The sequence below is a fragment of the Seriola lalandi genome, unplaced genomic scaffold, assembly GCF_002814215.2.
Source record: "Seriola lalandi dorsalis isolate HSWRI2012SDOR001 ecotype SW California unplaced genomic scaffold, Sedor1 jcf7180002054735, whole genome shotgun sequence".
NCBI lineage: Eukaryota > Metazoa > Chordata > Actinopteri > Carangiformes > Carangidae > Seriola > Seriola lalandi.
Window position 1 is genome coordinate 1,728,863 of NW_019525288.1, and position 17,658 is coordinate 1,746,520.

General features: G+C 39.6%; 1 protein-coding gene across 1 annotated transcript in view; it reads left to right on the forward strand.

The window, feature by feature from the left end:
- Positions 1-17,018, forward strand: part of rasa3 (RAS p21 protein activator 3) — a 37,922-nt gene extending 20,904 nt beyond the window's left edge. Inside the window, exons 6-24 of the mRNA XM_087178773.1 lie at positions 4,226-4,351; positions 4,451-4,523; positions 6,359-6,432; positions 6,523-6,627; positions 7,187-7,343; positions 7,476-7,624; positions 8,158-8,272; positions 8,462-8,536; positions 8,608-8,734; positions 9,479-9,585; positions 10,118-10,195; positions 10,355-10,432; positions 10,654-10,727; positions 13,707-13,813; positions 14,538-14,620; positions 14,727-14,935; positions 15,023-15,126; positions 15,236-15,419; positions 15,905-17,018. Coding sequence (XP_087034899.1) covers positions 4,226-4,351; positions 4,451-4,523; positions 6,359-6,432; positions 6,523-6,627; positions 7,187-7,343; positions 7,476-7,624; positions 8,158-8,272; positions 8,462-8,536; positions 8,608-8,734; positions 9,479-9,585; positions 10,118-10,195; positions 10,355-10,432; positions 10,654-10,727; positions 13,707-13,813; positions 14,538-14,620; positions 14,727-14,935; positions 15,023-15,126; positions 15,236-15,419; positions 15,905-15,980 — 2,101 coding nt within the window. The 3' untranslated portion in view covers positions 15,981-17,018. The remainder of the gene's footprint in view (positions 1-4,225; positions 4,352-4,450; positions 4,524-6,358; positions 6,433-6,522; positions 6,628-7,186; positions 7,344-7,475; positions 7,625-8,157; positions 8,273-8,461; positions 8,537-8,607; positions 8,735-9,478; positions 9,586-10,117; positions 10,196-10,354; positions 10,433-10,653; positions 10,728-13,706; positions 13,814-14,537; positions 14,621-14,726; positions 14,936-15,022; positions 15,127-15,235; positions 15,420-15,904) is intronic.
- The last annotated feature ends 640 nt before the right edge of the window (positions 17,019-17,658 follow it).

Sequence of the window (17,658 nt, forward strand, 5' to 3'; positions counted from 1 at the left end):
ACACACACACACACACACACACACACACACACACACACACACACACACACACACAGAGTACTACATTTCACATGCATTATGTTATTTATACATAACAATGCCATGTGTTGTTTTTTATTTGATGTGTCTGACTTACATGTTTAGAAAGCAGAGGTTATGTAAAGAGAAAAAAATAGATGAGGAATTTCTTTACCACATTCTGTAGTTGCAGAAAGTAATTCTCTTGGTATTTACAAAAAATACACATTTGAACTAAAAATTCACTGCTTTATAATGATATAACTAATACAATTGATGAAAACTACAATTAATAAAGACATACTGTAACTTCTTGTCAGCTGCTCCACCCCGTGTTGAAGGCTGTGAGATGATGTTAAGTCTCCAAGAAGCGGCCTTAAAGGTCCTTAAAGGTGTAACAGTATGTTTGTAAACAAACAAAGTCTGTTTACAAACACTTTGTTTACATTCATTGTTTCTTACCAAAAGACATTGTATGTATCCTTGAGGTCTAACAAAAGTGTTGACTTCATTCCTCCCTCATCAAACATTTGCAAAGGAATTTATTTGGAACTGGTTTACATCCATGTTTTCTTGCTAGCAGTCGTCTTCTTCTTCTTCTTACCATTGTTGGCATGTTACTGCTGCCTAACTGTATATCAGTTTGTGAATCCATTGTGGGTGTGGAAGTCATGAACTCATAAAACTGCTCTTACAACATTGTTTCTCTAAGTGTGTGTGTGTTGTCGTGTGTGTAAAATGTGATTGTACACACATGTGATGTGTTTGTATTTGCAGGCGATCAATGATATGCTTGTGGATGGATTGGATTGGATGTATATGTGTGTGTGCTTGTGTGTGCTCTTCCTCTGTAACATGCAGCAGTGAAGTCTGATGATGAGCCAGCATGGCTCCGTTCCCAGAGCACATTGTGGGTAAGGAGCTTAGAGCGCAGAGCAGGAGGTCATCTAGTCAGATTTCTCTAGAAAGACACGTGTATGAGAGAGACCAACTGTGTCCATTCAGCTCTACGGATCAAACTAACCGTCTGAAAGAAACTACACACCACGGCACACTTATCTTTATTTACAGCTTTGTACAAGTCTTGAATGAAAACATGTTTCGTGTCAGTCAAAGAGCTGCAGCATCTCGCACATCTCACACTACCTCCTGCTCGAACACGTCTGTGCAGTGTGGGAAATTGTTTTCTTCTCATGGCAGTTTGACAGCATTGACATGAATTATTCAGAAATAACAAAGAGGAAAATGTAATTTCTTAAGTATTGTACTTATACTATATTATATTTCCATTTCATTCTACTTTTTACTTCTGCTCTCCACTACATTTTATAAGAAAATATTGTAACTTTACTCTTCTACTTTGATCTCACAATAAATGTTATTAGTTAATATTAAAACATACAAAACATATGATGAACTAATAAACATGATTCTTCATTTTAGATTTAACTACACCCAGGTTGTCATTTCAAAAAAGTTTTGTACACCATAAAGTCTTAGTGACAGTTTCATAGGATCAAACACTCTTGCCTTGCAAAGAAAACCAAAGAATCTCACACACTGTCCATCACTTGAACTCATTTTATTGAGGCGACTTTGGTCCTCAGGCCCTGAGGCAAAATACATACAGACAAAAAAACAAAATGTCTTCTTAATAAAGTGAGTGCAAATGATGAACAGTGTCTGAGATTCTTTGGTTTTCATTGCAAAGCAAAATTTGACTACTGCAATGGTAACATACAAATTACACAAACTTTAGTAATAGAGAGCCCTGCTCTGATCATATAGGATGGTGCTCCTATAACACTATTGGACTCATGATGGACAGCCACAAAAGCCTTTATACAACTCCTTCACATATGAATGAAGTACGCCCCAAGACCTGTAAATAGACTTTGATGTGTAAAAAATTATAACATTTCGGATATAATGGAGTGTCTTTAACTTGTAATAGAGTATTTCCAAAGTCTGGTATTAAGTTAAAAAATCCAAATACCTCTTTTACCACTGGAAAATACCGACAGGCTTACACGTAGATGATTGTGCAATATCACGAATGTCAACGGGAACAGGAAGCATCTTATTACCAAAACTGTTCTCATTTATTTCATTTCACTTACATGGAATACGTCACCTGTCAGGGATGCTGACTCATAATCACATCCGCTTTTTGTGTGTTTTGTGTGTTTGTTTGTTTTTTGGACTATGGTGGACCATGATACAATTCATTTCCCTCTTATGTGAGTGAAATTGTTTTTGACAGGATACGTGGGCGCAGAACAGAAGCGCATTAACCCGATATGAGTAATGTCGACTAAAACAAATAAGTCTGCTTCTCACTACCACTGTCTGGCATGTCAGAGCTCACAGCAGCGACGGGGGACAGGGACAGGGAGAGGGCTGGATAGTAGGCCAAGCAGGGGTTATATAAACAAGCTTATTGGACAGGAAGCGCTGTGGTATTAGTGATGCTTAACCCAGCCCACTCCTTATTCCTTATTAGGAACCTGTGTGTGTGTGTGTTTGTGCGTGTGTGTGCGTGTGTGTGTGTGTGCGCGTGTGTGTGTGTGTGTGTGTGTCAGCGGGCAAGCTGTTGCATGTGTGTCAGTTCAGTTGTGGGACGCGCTACGATTTGCTGTGTAATTCATCATACGGTGTGACTAGCGGTGCATCACCATGACACACAGGAAGTGATTCGTCCTGCTGGGTGTCCTGTCCTCTTTGGGTGCTAATCCCCTTAGAGCATGATGTCATTGGGCAACTGGGTTAATAGATAGATAGATAGATAGATAGATAGATAGATAGATAGATAGATAGATAGATAGATAGTAAAAAGGAATTTCTGTAGAACTAGAAGAGAAAGGTCAACAAACTTTTTTTTTTCCATTCTGCTCTTTTCTTCCTCTGGTGCTCAGAGATCCTTGAGTCCTACACTTCAGGATCAAATCCTCGACCATAGAGTCAGGAGTCTGTCCATTTTCCTCAAGATGTGGTCTCTTCTGGTTTTTATTTTGTTTTTCTCTGGCCTCTCTCAAGTGGTCTGTAGTTGCTTGATCATGCAGGGTTTTAAAACTGACACAAGTCTTTGCCAACAGCTCAAACGAAATGACTTTCCTCCATTTCTTTTCATCTGCCCCTCTTGGTGTGTCCTTCTTACATACATATACATCTAACATTGACTCAAGAGGCCATTTTCACATGTTGAGAAAACTCTCAGAGAGCTCTCATCTTACTAGCAGGGACCCTCCAGCGTAGGAGTGAAGTAGAATATGAATGGACCAGATGTTTTATGTCCGTGAAAAGGGGGCGGCAAGACTGAATTACTTGATATGATGTGGTCTTTAAAAATCAACATGCCTCTTTCAGCCACTTAAACACTCGATTACTTGTGTTAAAAAGTAAAGGTTAATAAAATATTATATGAAATGTTATTAAAAAAAATCTATTGGATAGCAGCATTTGCAAAAAAATGTTATCTTCCCTGATAAAAACTCGAGGGTACAAGACGTTAACCACGATTCTCAAAACATCCAATCACCAAGCTGGAAATTATGTCGTGAGCTGCCAACAGAAGCTAAAGATGACAGTGCTGAGAAAACGTAAAAGACACTATACAGCGTAAATAAATTCACTTTTAAATTAAGGGTCAGCAACTACGAATGCTCATGGGTATTGTAGTATTGTTTCTTTAGAGGCTTGTATACTAGAAATAGCTTCCTGTTTTGTTGTACTGTATTGGGCTGTTGCTGAGACTAGTGAGACTCTCGCTGTCTGTGTGGGACGATGAGCCTAAAAGCTTTGCAGAGGTGTAGGATTGGGTGTCAGTTCTCAGTGGTCTTGACAGCACTGGTGACCCTTTCACATCAGTCATTTGATTAAGCGATAATATAGAGCTTAACAGAGCTTAAAGAGTCCTCTGGGAGGATATTCAGATTGTTCTGTGCAGCCTGTGGCATTTGGCATTTGAAGATCTTTTTATCCTGTTCTCATTTAATAAATAATTAGCAAGTAATTGTCTATATTGGTGTAAATAGTAGTTAGATAGTTAGATAGTTTTTTTTATCCCTGGCATCTGGCGATAGGGCGAGGATGAGATCACACAGGGCTGATGGTGCATTAAAATTAGCACCACGTTAATGTGTTACAGGTGTGTGTGTGTGTGTGTGTGTGTGTGTGTGAGTGTGTGAGCGAGTCTATGCATATACAGTAGTGTGCTTATTCATTCATATCTGCTTATTATGTGTTTCTACAGAGTGCTGGAGTGCCAAGGTCTTCCAATTGTCAACGGCCAATGTGATCCCTATGCTGCTGTCTCCTTATTAGGACCTTCAAGGTCCTGATTTCACCAGTCACCATCCACAACTTTGTTTCATCATGTTTAACTTTGGATGAACATGTGATTTTACATCTGTCTGCCTTCCTGCCTCCACAGGTCAGATGCCAAAAAGACCAAGGTGAAGAGGAAAACCAACAATCCACAGTTTGAGGAGGTTTTCTATTTTGAGGTAAAGGTTTCCTGTATGTCATTTGTTTAGTTTAACATCAACAAAGCTTATAAACCTGAAGGTGTGTTTTCATGTCGGGGATCAGTCAAAACCAGAGTGAGGGTTCATAAACACCCTATATGGCCAATAGTATGTGGTGGCCTGAACAATACACCCAAAAACAATGGGCATTTACTGTAAATGCTGCTGTCACATCCTTTGGTGTGCAGCTTTCGTGCACATTGGCATCGTCATATTGAAACACAAAAATACCCTCATCAAGACTATCACACTGCTGTCTAAAAGATCATTCTTCTGTAGCTAGAAGATTTCTCTTAATCGGACCTAAGGGGCCAAACCCAAGCCATGCAAAACGGCCCCAGGCCACAAGTGCATAAGAACATAGGGGGAAGTGGTGTCATACTTTTGGCTACATTTCCGACCACAGAGAAGCAGTTTCTACAATATGAAGTGGTTGCACACAGGTGGTTTTAGTTATGTTGCCTACTCGGACTCCTCCTCAGTGGCGTGTGGTGTGCTCCGACTACACTTGATTGAAATCTCTCTGACAGTCCTATTATTTTTGTTAAGTTACACCTTCATCTTTCTCATTGTTTTGTTTTGTCGTCACAGCTCTATTCACTTTCAACATGAGCAGGAGTCTGATTAGAAGTAGCACAAACACGTGTGAGGTGTACGGGACCTTTAATAATCAGAGTGACTGATCACATGTACATGAGTGATTTTGAAATATTGCGGTTCACAGTTTTCACAAAGCTGACATGCATTAAAGCTGTCTTTTATTGATCAAAATAATAGGCATCCTAAATATATAGATACATGATATGGTAAAAATCTGCTTTTTTCATCAAATCCAGACAACTGGAAACAATGTGAAATCGTTTGCTGTGTGTTTTATTTTTCTGATTTTCTTCTTAAAAACATGCCACAGTTAATGTTTATTTCATTATTTAATGTTTATAGAAATTTTTTTTTGCACTAGCCCTACTCACAAACTCACTCTAGCATTACTACTACTGTAACTGTTGAGATTCATGAGATAAAAATTAACAAAAGCAGCTAGAATTGCAGTATGTTTGTTTCTCTGATTGACATTATAAAAACATTGCCACTGTTTATGTTAATTTATATTCATTAGTTTATATTCATAGATAATTTTTCACACACACATACACAACATGCCTTTCACAGTGCCCCCGTTAATCCTCGCTCACTAGCAGCACTGCTCTGACATTTTTGTTTCGCTCCTCCCTCTGGCCTCCAGAACACAGCAGGACAAGAGTATGATTGATTCGGACAAACCACCAAACAATCTGGCCCATTGATTTCTGTCCGACAAGATCGTCTCATTTATTCCCAACCACCACATGAACAGGGCTGCGCATACCCTGTGGTGCTCTCTGCCTGCAGCCCCCACCCCTCTGTGTCGCACACAGAGATCCACATCCACACGCAAACACAGGCCATTTATCACATTTCTGTCATGTGGTTGTCCTTTTTTTTTTATTGTTTCGAATTTTATTTTCTTATTGCTCCAAACCTACATGGGCCCTGCCGCATTCTGATCTGTGGCAGCTCCCCCGAGTTTGATTTGGCTCATTTTGGCTTAATTAAAAACAAAACAACTATTTATCTACTAAAGTAACAGGTTTTCTATAATACAAAAGGGGCTTCAAATGCTTTGTCAAGTCAGTTTTATTCATACAGCCGAATATCCCCAATCACGAATTCCACCAGCTCATTTTTGGGGATGTATTTGACTGTGCAGCTCAACAGGACGAAATACCGACTTCTATATCTTTTATGCTAAATGTTTACTCCATCTCTATTTCTAGGTGACGCGGCCATTAAGTTACACCAGGCGCCAGTTTGATGTTGAAGAAGAGGACGTTGACAAGCTGGCGCTCAGGTGGGACAGTACTGTCAGGATCAGTGCTGAACTTGGTGTCATTGAAGGCATTTCTCACGTTTGAACTATTTCCCCGTGGTTTGTGTTCAGGGTGGATCTGTGGAACGCCAGCAACCTGAAGTTCGGCGACGAGTTCCTGGGAGGTGTGCGGGTTCCTCTGCGGGTCCTGGGTCAGTTTGGGGTCCACGATGCATGGTGAGAGGAATATCACTGACACATCACATCATCTAATTACATTTTCTCAAGTACTGCACCTAACTACAAATTTGAGTTCTGTTTTACAATGCTTTATATTTCTACTTCACTACATTTCAGACAGAAATATTTCACTTTTATACTTTTATAAGACAGGTGAAGTTACTAGTTGCATTTTTCCTTTAATATGACAAGATTATGAAATACAACACACTGTATACTTAATATATTTATGTCACCCAATCATCATCTCTCATTTATCTTCTGACCCTTTGAAGGGGTCTGATGTTTAGTTTGGGAACCACTGGACAAAACTACCTTAAGTACCTACCTAAAGTAGTGAGAACTAGCTTCACAGTAAAACACTGCTTACACATTAATGCATTAGTATTAACAATATAATAATATCAGATATCAGTCACAGGAGAAACTTACAACTTTGATACTTTAAGTACATTTTGCTGATAACACTTATGTATTTTTTACTTAAGTGAAGTTTTTCATACATGTCTTTGTAAAAGTAATAAAGTATTTTACAATGAACATTTTCCTTCTTTAGGTACTTTCTCCAGCCGAGGGAGAATGGAGGGAAGTCAGTGAAGGTAGAAGAGCTTGGCTCTCTACGTTTGAACATCGTTTACACTGAGGACCACGTCTTCCCCTCCGAACATTACACTCCCCTCAGAGATCTACTGCTGTACTCTGCTAACGTAGAGGTACTGTATGTTCATATGAATGTGTCAATGCTCTGCTCAGACTCATCGTATTTATGTGTCCTGCAGCATCTTGACCTGCTTCATCGTCACTGTTTGAATGCTACTTCTATACTCCTCGTCCTCTCTGTTCAGCCTGTGTCTGCATCCACGGCTAATATCTTGGGGGAGGTGTGTCGAGAGAAACAGGAAGCCGCCATTCCCCTTGTGCGTCTCTTTCTTCACTACGGCAAGATCGTGCCTTTCATCAGCGCCATCGCTCATGCGGAAGTCAACCGCACACAGTGAGTGTTGCATGTTTAGTTTTACAGCTTTACTAAGAGTCCAGCTCATCTCCTGTTGTGTGGCTATCTTATGAATTGTATTCATCACAAAAGAGAAAGATGCATGTTTCCAGATTTTCTTTCCCATATTTAAGGAATACTCTGTTTTTGTAGCTTTAGCTTTGTTAGCAATACTAAAGTAATAATAAAGTACATTTCTTCAACATAAGCCAAGTGAATGTGGTATATTTGGGATTTAGATTTAATTTGGCTGCTAAATTAGTTTCAGATGTATCACCGCGGTTAGATTTTTTTTTTTTTAGAGATTATTAATTGAAGTGACTGTAGGAATTGGGTCATCAGGTTTTATGCGAACATCACCGAGCTTAGCATTTTGACCTGACTGTTGAAATATATGCCACCACTGTAATATAATTTACTTTGGATGTTAAATGACTGATTTATTAATTTTGACAGGCTTTGGTGTATCATTTTGAGACACAAGCTGTAGTTTAAATTTGTACTCAAAAACACACTTTGCCTCCTTTTATCAGGGATCCAAACACCATTTTCCGGGGAAATTCCCTGACTTCCAAGTGCATCGATGAGACCATGAAGCTAGCAGGAATGCACTATCTGCAGGTCACACTCAAACCAATCATAGATGAGGTAAAACACTGCAATACTCCCTTTTTCTTTACTCGCAGTATTGGTCTCTCTTAGTTTTACCAAATTCCAGACTCTTTTTTTATATCTTGATTGAATTAATCTCACATGTCTTTCTCTGTGGCACATCTAAGGATATGTTGGAAAATCAATTACCAATTGACATTTTAATGCTTTTCTAAATCTTCACAGATCTGCACAGAACACAAATCCTGTGAAATCGACCCAGTCAAACTGAAAGAGTCAGAGAACCTGGACACAAACAGAGTAAGAAGACAAGTTTATGTTTTTATTTCTGTGTGCCATTGTTGTCCATGTTATCTGACACCTCTGCCCAGATGTGTATAAGAGACAGGTATGTAGACCGTATCTTCAACGTTATCACCACCTCTGGCGTTCGCTGTCCGACCGTCATGTGTGATATCTTCTTCTCTCTGAGAGAGTCTGCTGCCACCCGTTTCCAAGGTAACTCGCCTCCTGAACGGATCACAAGACATAGAAGAAAAGCGCTAATAAGGAACAGGAAACGGACAATAAAGAACAGGATGTGCAAGATGTCCAAGGACACTCTGCATCACAGAGGAGCTTTTTGTGCTGCGCTATTTGAGTGAAAACTGAAACCACTTAAGCCTCCTACACACTTATTATGGTTACGCCTCTACCATACAATATGTACATCCGGTGTCATATACTGTGCTGCCTCCTGTTGGCTGGCACCTGGCACTGCAGTCAGAGGAAGTAGATACTGTATGATAAAAATTGAGAAATTATTTAGTTTTTATTTCTGTATCATTCCAAACACCTGGCCCATCCCACATGGGATTACAAAACACCCTTACTTTTACAAAACATGCATCTCCTGGTAATACATATACAAAAAGATCAGTTACAACATATAACATATGTATGTGTACATCATAAATAACTGGTACAAGCCCACAGTTTATCCTGATAAAAGGCTGTTCTCCCAGGCTTTGTGTATCATCCATATACCCAATCAATATCTGTTTTTATCTTTCTAAACAAAGTAGTGTGCAGCTCCTAGTAAAAAGGACGATAGAAAACAAAATGGAACTCATTTTCTGTATCATTCAGACAGCACATTTAAGAATATTCACTTGTCTTCTTTCAGACTGACTGTGTCTGTAATATCTTAGGTGTAATTTAAGCAGGTAGCTCTGTTTTTGATTTTGTTTTTCTGCTCTGTAGTTGACCAAGACGTCCGATACACAGCAGTGAGCAGTTTCATCTTCCTGCGTTTCTTTGCTCCAGCCATCCTCTCCCCCAACTTGTTCCATCTACGGCCGCACCATCCAGTGAGTCTGATATTCAAATCAAAATATGAACACACATGCAGCCAACATGTCATTCATGCCATCAAAAAAAAACATCCAGTAACTGTGTTGTTTTTATCAAAGAAGGAGAATAACAGATTGCAAGGTGTTAACACCCTCAGCTCAAAATTATTGGCAAAACACAAAGATGGCTAGCACAGCTTAATGTGAGCCCATACATGATGTCCTCTATGGACACTTTGAGCTAATGCTATCAGGGATGTCTTTTAGATTGCCTGCATGTAAAACAAACAGAAGGGAGTTTGGTTTTATTCCAGAAGCCATTAGCGTTGTGAACAGTACACACAGTACAAGAAACGGTTAGTTTACCTTGTGTATAGACTGATAAATGCACCTGTACTTTTGACTTGCACTCTTTGATTTTGTTGGTAAGTTACAGACAGGCCACTGTTATAAATCTGTGTGTATTTTATATGTGTAGTTTTGTGGAATAGTTGATCTCTCAAAACTTGATTTATTTAGTTTTAATTCATGTCTTTTCTTGTCCCTATAGGATCCTGCCACCTCACGAACCCTGACCCTCATCTCCAAGACGATCCAGACCCTGGGAAGTCTCGCAAAGTCTAAATCTGTGAGTTTCTCTGCTCAAAGTGCATTTTTCCATTTTCACTCCTGTGACTAAACCACACTTCATTTGTATTTTAATCTGAACACTTAAATTAAATCACAACTTGCTGATGTTTTTTCTCTCTGTCACTCTTTCTTTCCATACTTTTATTTATTTATTAAGGCCAATTTCAAAGAGTCGTACATGGCTGCATTTTATGACTACTTCAATGAGCAGAAATACGCCGACGCTGTGAAGAATGTGAGTGTTTTGCTTCCTACCTTGTTATATTCAATAAATGGCGTCCACTTCATGGACACACAATCAGATAAATGGGTGATGGAATGTGTTTTTGAACAACAGACATTTGAGAAGAACTGAAAAAGTGGATAGAGAGATATTAAAGCCTCATATGACAGTGAACAAAAGTAATCATCACAGTAAATATGTTGATAAATGACATCCTCTCCTCCTCTCTACAGTTCCTAGACCTGATCTCCACGTCTGGCAAATGGGATCAGAAGAGTATTGAAACACCAATCATGCTCAAAGAGGGGTAAGGTACCAACTTATTGTGATGCTAGTGGAAACAAACACCCCAAGGAAACAAACACACATTTACCTATGAACAGCTCTGTCAGTGCAACATATGTGGTAATTGATTAATTTAGGGAACAGTAATTTCAGATTTGAGAGTTTAGATATTTTGTCTTGTGCACTGTGGCTGTTACCACAATGTCATTCACCTTTTTACTTCTAATTACGCAGCTTCAGCGTTTGTCTGGCTGTCTTGGTTTTTGTTTCTAGCTTAAGACAAGGCAGCTGAGTCGACTATTAAGGCTGAACAGTCCAGAATACTTTTACATTTTGGGAAAATTTCCTTTTCTGGCGAAGAGTTAGATGAAAAGATTGATGCCACTCACATATGTACGGTAAATATAAAGCAAAAGGTCGGTAAGCAGCTGCTTATCTTATGCTGCATACATGTCTTTTGTTTGAAAAAAAAAAAAACTATAAACATATAAACAAGCTGTTATCAGAATGGATGCAAATGCACCATTAAAATAAAATCCATTATTAGTGCTAAGCCAGGCTAGCTGTTTCCCCCTCATTTCCAGTCTTTATGCTAAGATAAGCTAACCAGTGTGAGAGTGGTATCAATCTCCTCATCTAACTGGTCTTTCAAGTTGTCACTAAAGTGAATCTGGACTTCAACTGCACATCCGTGACCCTTCATGGTCCAGTTCATTTCCAAAGTGAACAGTTACAGTAACGATACACCTGAGGCTGTAAACTGAGCCCTTTCTGACAACACACACGCTGTTGTTTTGACGATATTTCTAATGAGGCTGTAAAGGGGGGGAGAGTTTCCAGCTGATAGCAGTTGTGCCAGTGCCTCGCTCATCAACATCCCCACCCTCTTTTGTTTCTGCAACCGGGCGTAGGAGTGTAAAACTCACTATAAAGAGGGTTGATGGGAAGGGGTCAAAAGGCACGAAGGGCAGGTAAGAGCTTCTCTATATAAAGGCTTTGCCCTTGTGACCCCCTGTGTGTGCCCCGTAACCCCCTCCAAACCAAGCTGGCCATTTTCTCTCCCACCAGCATCATGCACTACTGTAGATGCTGCTGCACTTTACTTTATATCTGGCTTATACACAAGCAACCTATTAAGAGACTGTTACACGGTCTGTCGTCTTTCTGGATTTACATGGCAGTAGGCTGATGCATACAGTGACTGTAATGGTATAAAGTAAAGTGTTAACCTTTAAGCCTGCTTACCTAGGGAAGCGTCAATAGTGCTGATAGCCCTTCTCACTCCTCGCCATGCCAGACATGCTTGGTGTGACAGTGACAGCAGGGGTTGGTTACTGTACAAACATTTCTGGGATTTCATATCTGCCCGCATCCTGACCCATAATGCCCTGCCCTAGACTGTGGCCATATCACTACCATACACATTAGAGTTTCCAGCTCAGCTCCAGGCGTTATAGCAGATGTGAAACCAGCACTTTCTTGGCACCGTAATGTGAGAAGAGTACAAGTCTTCCTGTGGGAGAATAGTAGCTTTGTGTTTATAACCCTGGTACCTCATATTCCATGTATCGTATGGCCCTCAAATTCTAAAACAAAGACACCCTGATGTTTAGTCTCCTTTAAAGGACCATATCGGTGGTTTTACATGTTGTACCTCACACCACTGTCTGAACATTTTCTAAAGCGTACCATAATTTTTTAGATTGATTTCAGGTTGCAGGCAACCATTGGTTCCATTAATTTCATTACAGTGTGAAAATTAACCTACAAATATTGCAAACTTCTTGATATAGCAAATCTATCATAATGGACTTCTTCATGAATGTATTTATTTTTTGGTAGCGCTGTATCCATGGGCTTTTGGATTTAGTCAGACAATCAAACCCAGAGATTAAAAAGTAATCAAATATGAACAACATCCTCGATGAAAGTTTAATGTGTTTTTTTCGGGCTGCAAGTAATGATTATTTTCATCATCAGTTAATCTGCTGATTATTTCTTGGATCGGTCAATAAATTGTTGGCAGAAAATGGTGACGCGTGACCATCTGAGTTTCTCAAAGTCCAGTGTGACACCTTCAAAGGTCTGGTCCAACCAGCCGTCCACATATCTAAGATGTTCAGTTTACAATGATACAAAATGCTCACATCGGAGAAGCCAGAACCAGACAATCTTTTGGCATTTTTGCTGAAAAGTTTATGAAAAATTATTAATTAGTTATCAAAAGAGTTGCTGATCATCTTTCAGTGATCAACTAATTGATTAACTGAGCTCTAATTTCTTGCATTAAAAAACAACATTCAAAGGGTCAGACCATCCTTTAACACAGCAACACATACTGTCTACGACTGCATAACCAAGTGGCATGATAATACAACCTTGATGTAAAAATAAACAGGACAAACATTGTGGAGCGTGGTGGATTAGCTGTCTCACGTTTCAAGTTTCTGCAAGTTGATTTTCATAATGTATTGAAAGAAAATGGAAGCCAGTGGCTGTTAGGAAGGTGGGAAATCGGTCTAAAATCTTGTGTATGATTTGGCAAAAAAAAAAAATCAGTTGTGATTTATACACCTTATAATTAAAGGGGTAAAATATGCAAAAACACCTTTGGTACCTTTACTCTGCTGACCTACCTCCATTTTAACTCATAGACTTTTAAATCTATGAGAGCTGTACTGAAGTTTTGTTTTTTTTTTTTGTTTTTTTTTACAAGTACAGCAGCAATGAATTCAAGGAACTGCAAGCATGTAACCGGAATGATAACTTATTATTGACTGTACAAGATTCCTTTAACCAGAATGAAATGGTGGTTACCAATTGTTTCAAGTAAACTAATCGATTTATATTCTTATGCATTTACATATTGCACATGTATAAACATATGCGATGCATTGTGCTATAGAAATTAAAATATTGTGAAATATTGAAACACTTCTGTGAAACATGAGCTCATCTGTCCGGGTTTACAGTGGTATTTCTCTCACCCATTGTTTTTCAGATTTATGATAAAGAGAGCACAGGGGAGAAACCGGTTTGGAATGAAGAACTTCAAAAAGAGATGGTTTCGCCTCACCAACCATGAGTTTACCTACCACAAAACAAAAGGTGAGCTCGAAGGTTTGTCTGGATGCTCTCGACAGTTGCATCGTTTCCGCGTCTGTTTGTGTCGTTGTGTTTGTGTAAGAATCGGCAGGAGGGAGAGAAGGCGGGAGAGAGAATCTGCTGAATGTACATTTAGCCCGAACACTTTGTACATCCAACACATGTGGTGAAGATTAAGTTGCTGAACAGGCGATACATTTTTTTCCCACACTGCAATACACAAAGGAAAAGAGATGAGCTGTGAAAACTTGAAATAAATTGTGATAATAGAGAAAAAAAAATGCTACATAGATCGTGGAAATTGGATGTTATATGATATGATGTGAAATATAACTGGCAGTGAAATGCAAAAGTAGCCATTTGACTGAATTCTGATTGCACACATATTGTAGCATTTCCTGTTAGTAAAAAACTGTGTGTGAGTATAATGTATGCTCTCAAGATATATAGTATATATGTATAATGTATACCAGATGTTTGCTGAGGAGGTGCACGAGAATTGAAGGGGCAAAGATACTGCGCATGAGTTGAAAGGGACAGGTGCATGTAGGTGATCTAAAAACAACTGCAGGTTAAATATCATAATTTGAACTGTTACCAACATGTTGGACACGTCAAACTTAGCTTAAAAATCTAAATGGGGCTTAATTAATGGCAACATAATACTTCTTTTATCATTTAAGTTGTTGTCATCTCCCATGTCTGATGTGTTTCCTCTTGCCTCCAGGAGAGGGAGCTCTGTGCAGCATTCCCATAGAGAACATCCTGGCTGTAGAGAGGCTGGAGGAGGAGTCTTTCAAGATGAAAAATGTAAGGGACCCCACACACCAGCCCCCATGGAGTCTTTGGTTCTTTCAACATTTGGCCCAAATCGCTCCTACAAATATTCAGATTCTTCCCTCACTCCCTCCTCCAGATGTTCCAGGTTATTCAGCCAGAGCGGGCACTCTACATCCAGGCCAACAACTGTGTCGAGGCGCGCGACTGGATCGACATCCTGACCAAAGTCAGCCAGTGCAACCGCAAACGCCTGAGCACCTACCATCCCTCAGCCTACCTCAACGGCCACTGGCTCTGCTGCAAGTTCTCAGCAGACACAGCCCCTGGGTGTACGCCCTGCACCGGGTACATGAAGTTGCTCAACTCGATCCAGGATCACGTTCTTTTCCTTTGTTTCCACTCTCTCATTTTCCTGTGTGCCTCTATTTTCAGCGGCCTCCCAGCAAACATTCAGCTGGACGTAGACGGAGACAGAGAAACTCAGAGGATATACTCCCTGTACATCACGTACAGGACCAAACTGATCAAGATGCAAGGTCAGAAGAGTGTTTTTAAGTGTTTGTGAGCAGGCATGTGTATAATTATGATTTTCACATTGTCCGCTTTTGTTCTGTCTCTCACTCTGCTGCCTGTTCCCCCCCGCAGAGGCCTGTGGCAGTAAGTCTGTGTATGACGGGCCTGAACAGGAGGAGTACTCCACCTTTGTCATCGATGACCCCCAGGAGACCTACAAAACCCTGAAGCAGATTGTCTCAGCTGTGGACACCTTGGAGAAGCAGCACACCAAGTACAAACGGGACAAGTTCATGAATACAAAGATAGGCAGCCAGTATGTGGTTTGTTGTTTATTTATGCTTTAGGCTCAGATCATGTGAACTACAGTTATTGTCATATATATATATATATATATATAGTGCAATGGAGGCTGAGAACTGTGGGAAAAATGTTAGGTTCCTACATGTAAAATCTAGTTCAACACTAAGCAACCAGCAGGTGGTGCAGTGGTACAGTCCACAATTGCCTGTTGTTAATTTAACTGTGCGAAGTATGTTGGAGATTAAATGTAGCACTTGTAACATTTCAAATAACTCCAACATTGTAACATTAACCGAGACTGAGCTGTTTCCTGGATTTTCCCTTCAGTCCAGTCACATTGGCTTTTGGTTTGAGTCTCTGGTTATTTTGGCCTCCAGCTCTGATCATCAACCAATAATCTCAACTTTTCTCAAACTTATGTTGTATTTCTTTTCTCAGAAGACTACTCTGTAACCACCTGCCAACAAATAAACACCATCTTTCTCTGTGTTTCCACAGGGAGAATCCGATTGGAGACAAGAGTTTTCAGTGTTACATCCGCCAGCAGTCTGAGAGCTCCACCTACTCTATCTAGCCTTGGCCCAGTATACTGTTTCTATGATGCTCAGAACCAGCATATTTTTCTATACTGCAAAAAAAAAAATCCATCTTAACTTTGCTCTGAATCTAGCATTGGGTTTTAAATCTTTCTTCGTGTTTCCAATGCAGTGTATCCATGCTTGAAGGAACATTTCTCTTTTGTTATGACATTTCTGGAAGCAGATGATGCTGATTTGGAAACAAGTATCATCCGTTATACTGATTTGTTCGATTGTAAGAAAATAACAATTTTAAGGCTCACTGCCAGACTGAATGAGCTGTGCAGATGGACTTTTTTTGCTGCAGTGTCTTAAGGTGCATCGCTCCAGATTCGGAGAAACAGACCTCAGATCTGCGAGCATGGGGGGGCAGTTGTGGAGGGAAGGAGGGATACGGAAGATGAAGATAATCACACCATACATCTATTTGGATCTCCTTTCTATGATGTGATGAGAGAACAAACGTTTTCACTGGACAGTTTTGACAGTGACCGACACGCACTTTAATCATCTTCAAATCTATGGATGAACAAGCCTCGCAGCACACTTTCAAATCCTTATTCTATTTGATTTGCATTTTGGTTATTGATATTTGATTTGCTTTTGGTTATTTTAAAGGTTGTTGAAATGTTCCATTGTATTTCACATCTGACAGACCAAACTCTTGAAGGAAATGAGGACTGTAATTTCCCCCCCCCCCCCCCCTTTGGTTGGTGATGTCCTTGTGTACCTGCTATTAGTTTTGTCCCCAACTTCCTCAGGAAGGCTCTGAAGGTCAAGGGAACACAAGAAGGGATTGTCAGGGCCAAGCAAGGCCCAGAGACAATTTTAATCTCATTTTTCATTTTTACCAACACTGTGCAAACAGATATTATAGCTTGGTTTTGGATAGCTTTTCTGTTGTATTTTATTGCTTACAATCAGTTTACATTACATTTCATTATATTTAGTCAGATAAGCCCATGGATGCCTTTTATTATTTGTATGGATGTATGCTGTTTGAAGGTACTGTATATTAAAAAGTTTGCTGATGACTGAGTTTATGGATGTCAAGTTGCAGCTTCAGTTTAAAGTAAGGAAAAATACACTGGATGGCTGATTAGCTGAACTCCACCTGTGAAGAAAGATATTAGATAATGTCCAAGTTCAAAACCAGTTTCTGTTGATATCAGGGCAGACTAACACACTTGGGGGTTGGGGTAAAAATGTGTTGTGGGTCCCTATAAGCTCCCACAAAGTGTGAATTTGTGCATAAGCACAACTTTAGTTACTTAAATTTAGTAAAATGCACTGTGTAACCACAATAAAAAACAAAAATTACAATGTGCTTACAGTATACACTCAGTGGCCAGTTTATAAGGTACACCTGTATGTTGCTCTCCAACACAACAGCTCTGCCTTTACAAATTTTATAATGTTCAGTTTTTGTTGAAATTGTAAGGAATATGTAAATTCAATTATATGCTTATTGTTGAGGATATATTTAAAGGGGGTGTTGTACTGGACTACATTACACTGAGAGGTGCTTCAAATGTTTTTATCCTTCGTATTTACAAACTTGATCAGGGCCTTTGGGCAGATGCCTGTTTTCCCCAACCCTGGCTAACACGTGCACACGTCCATGGTGGATAAAATATGAGTAAATCCAGAAAAGTATAATAACTGTTGCAGGTA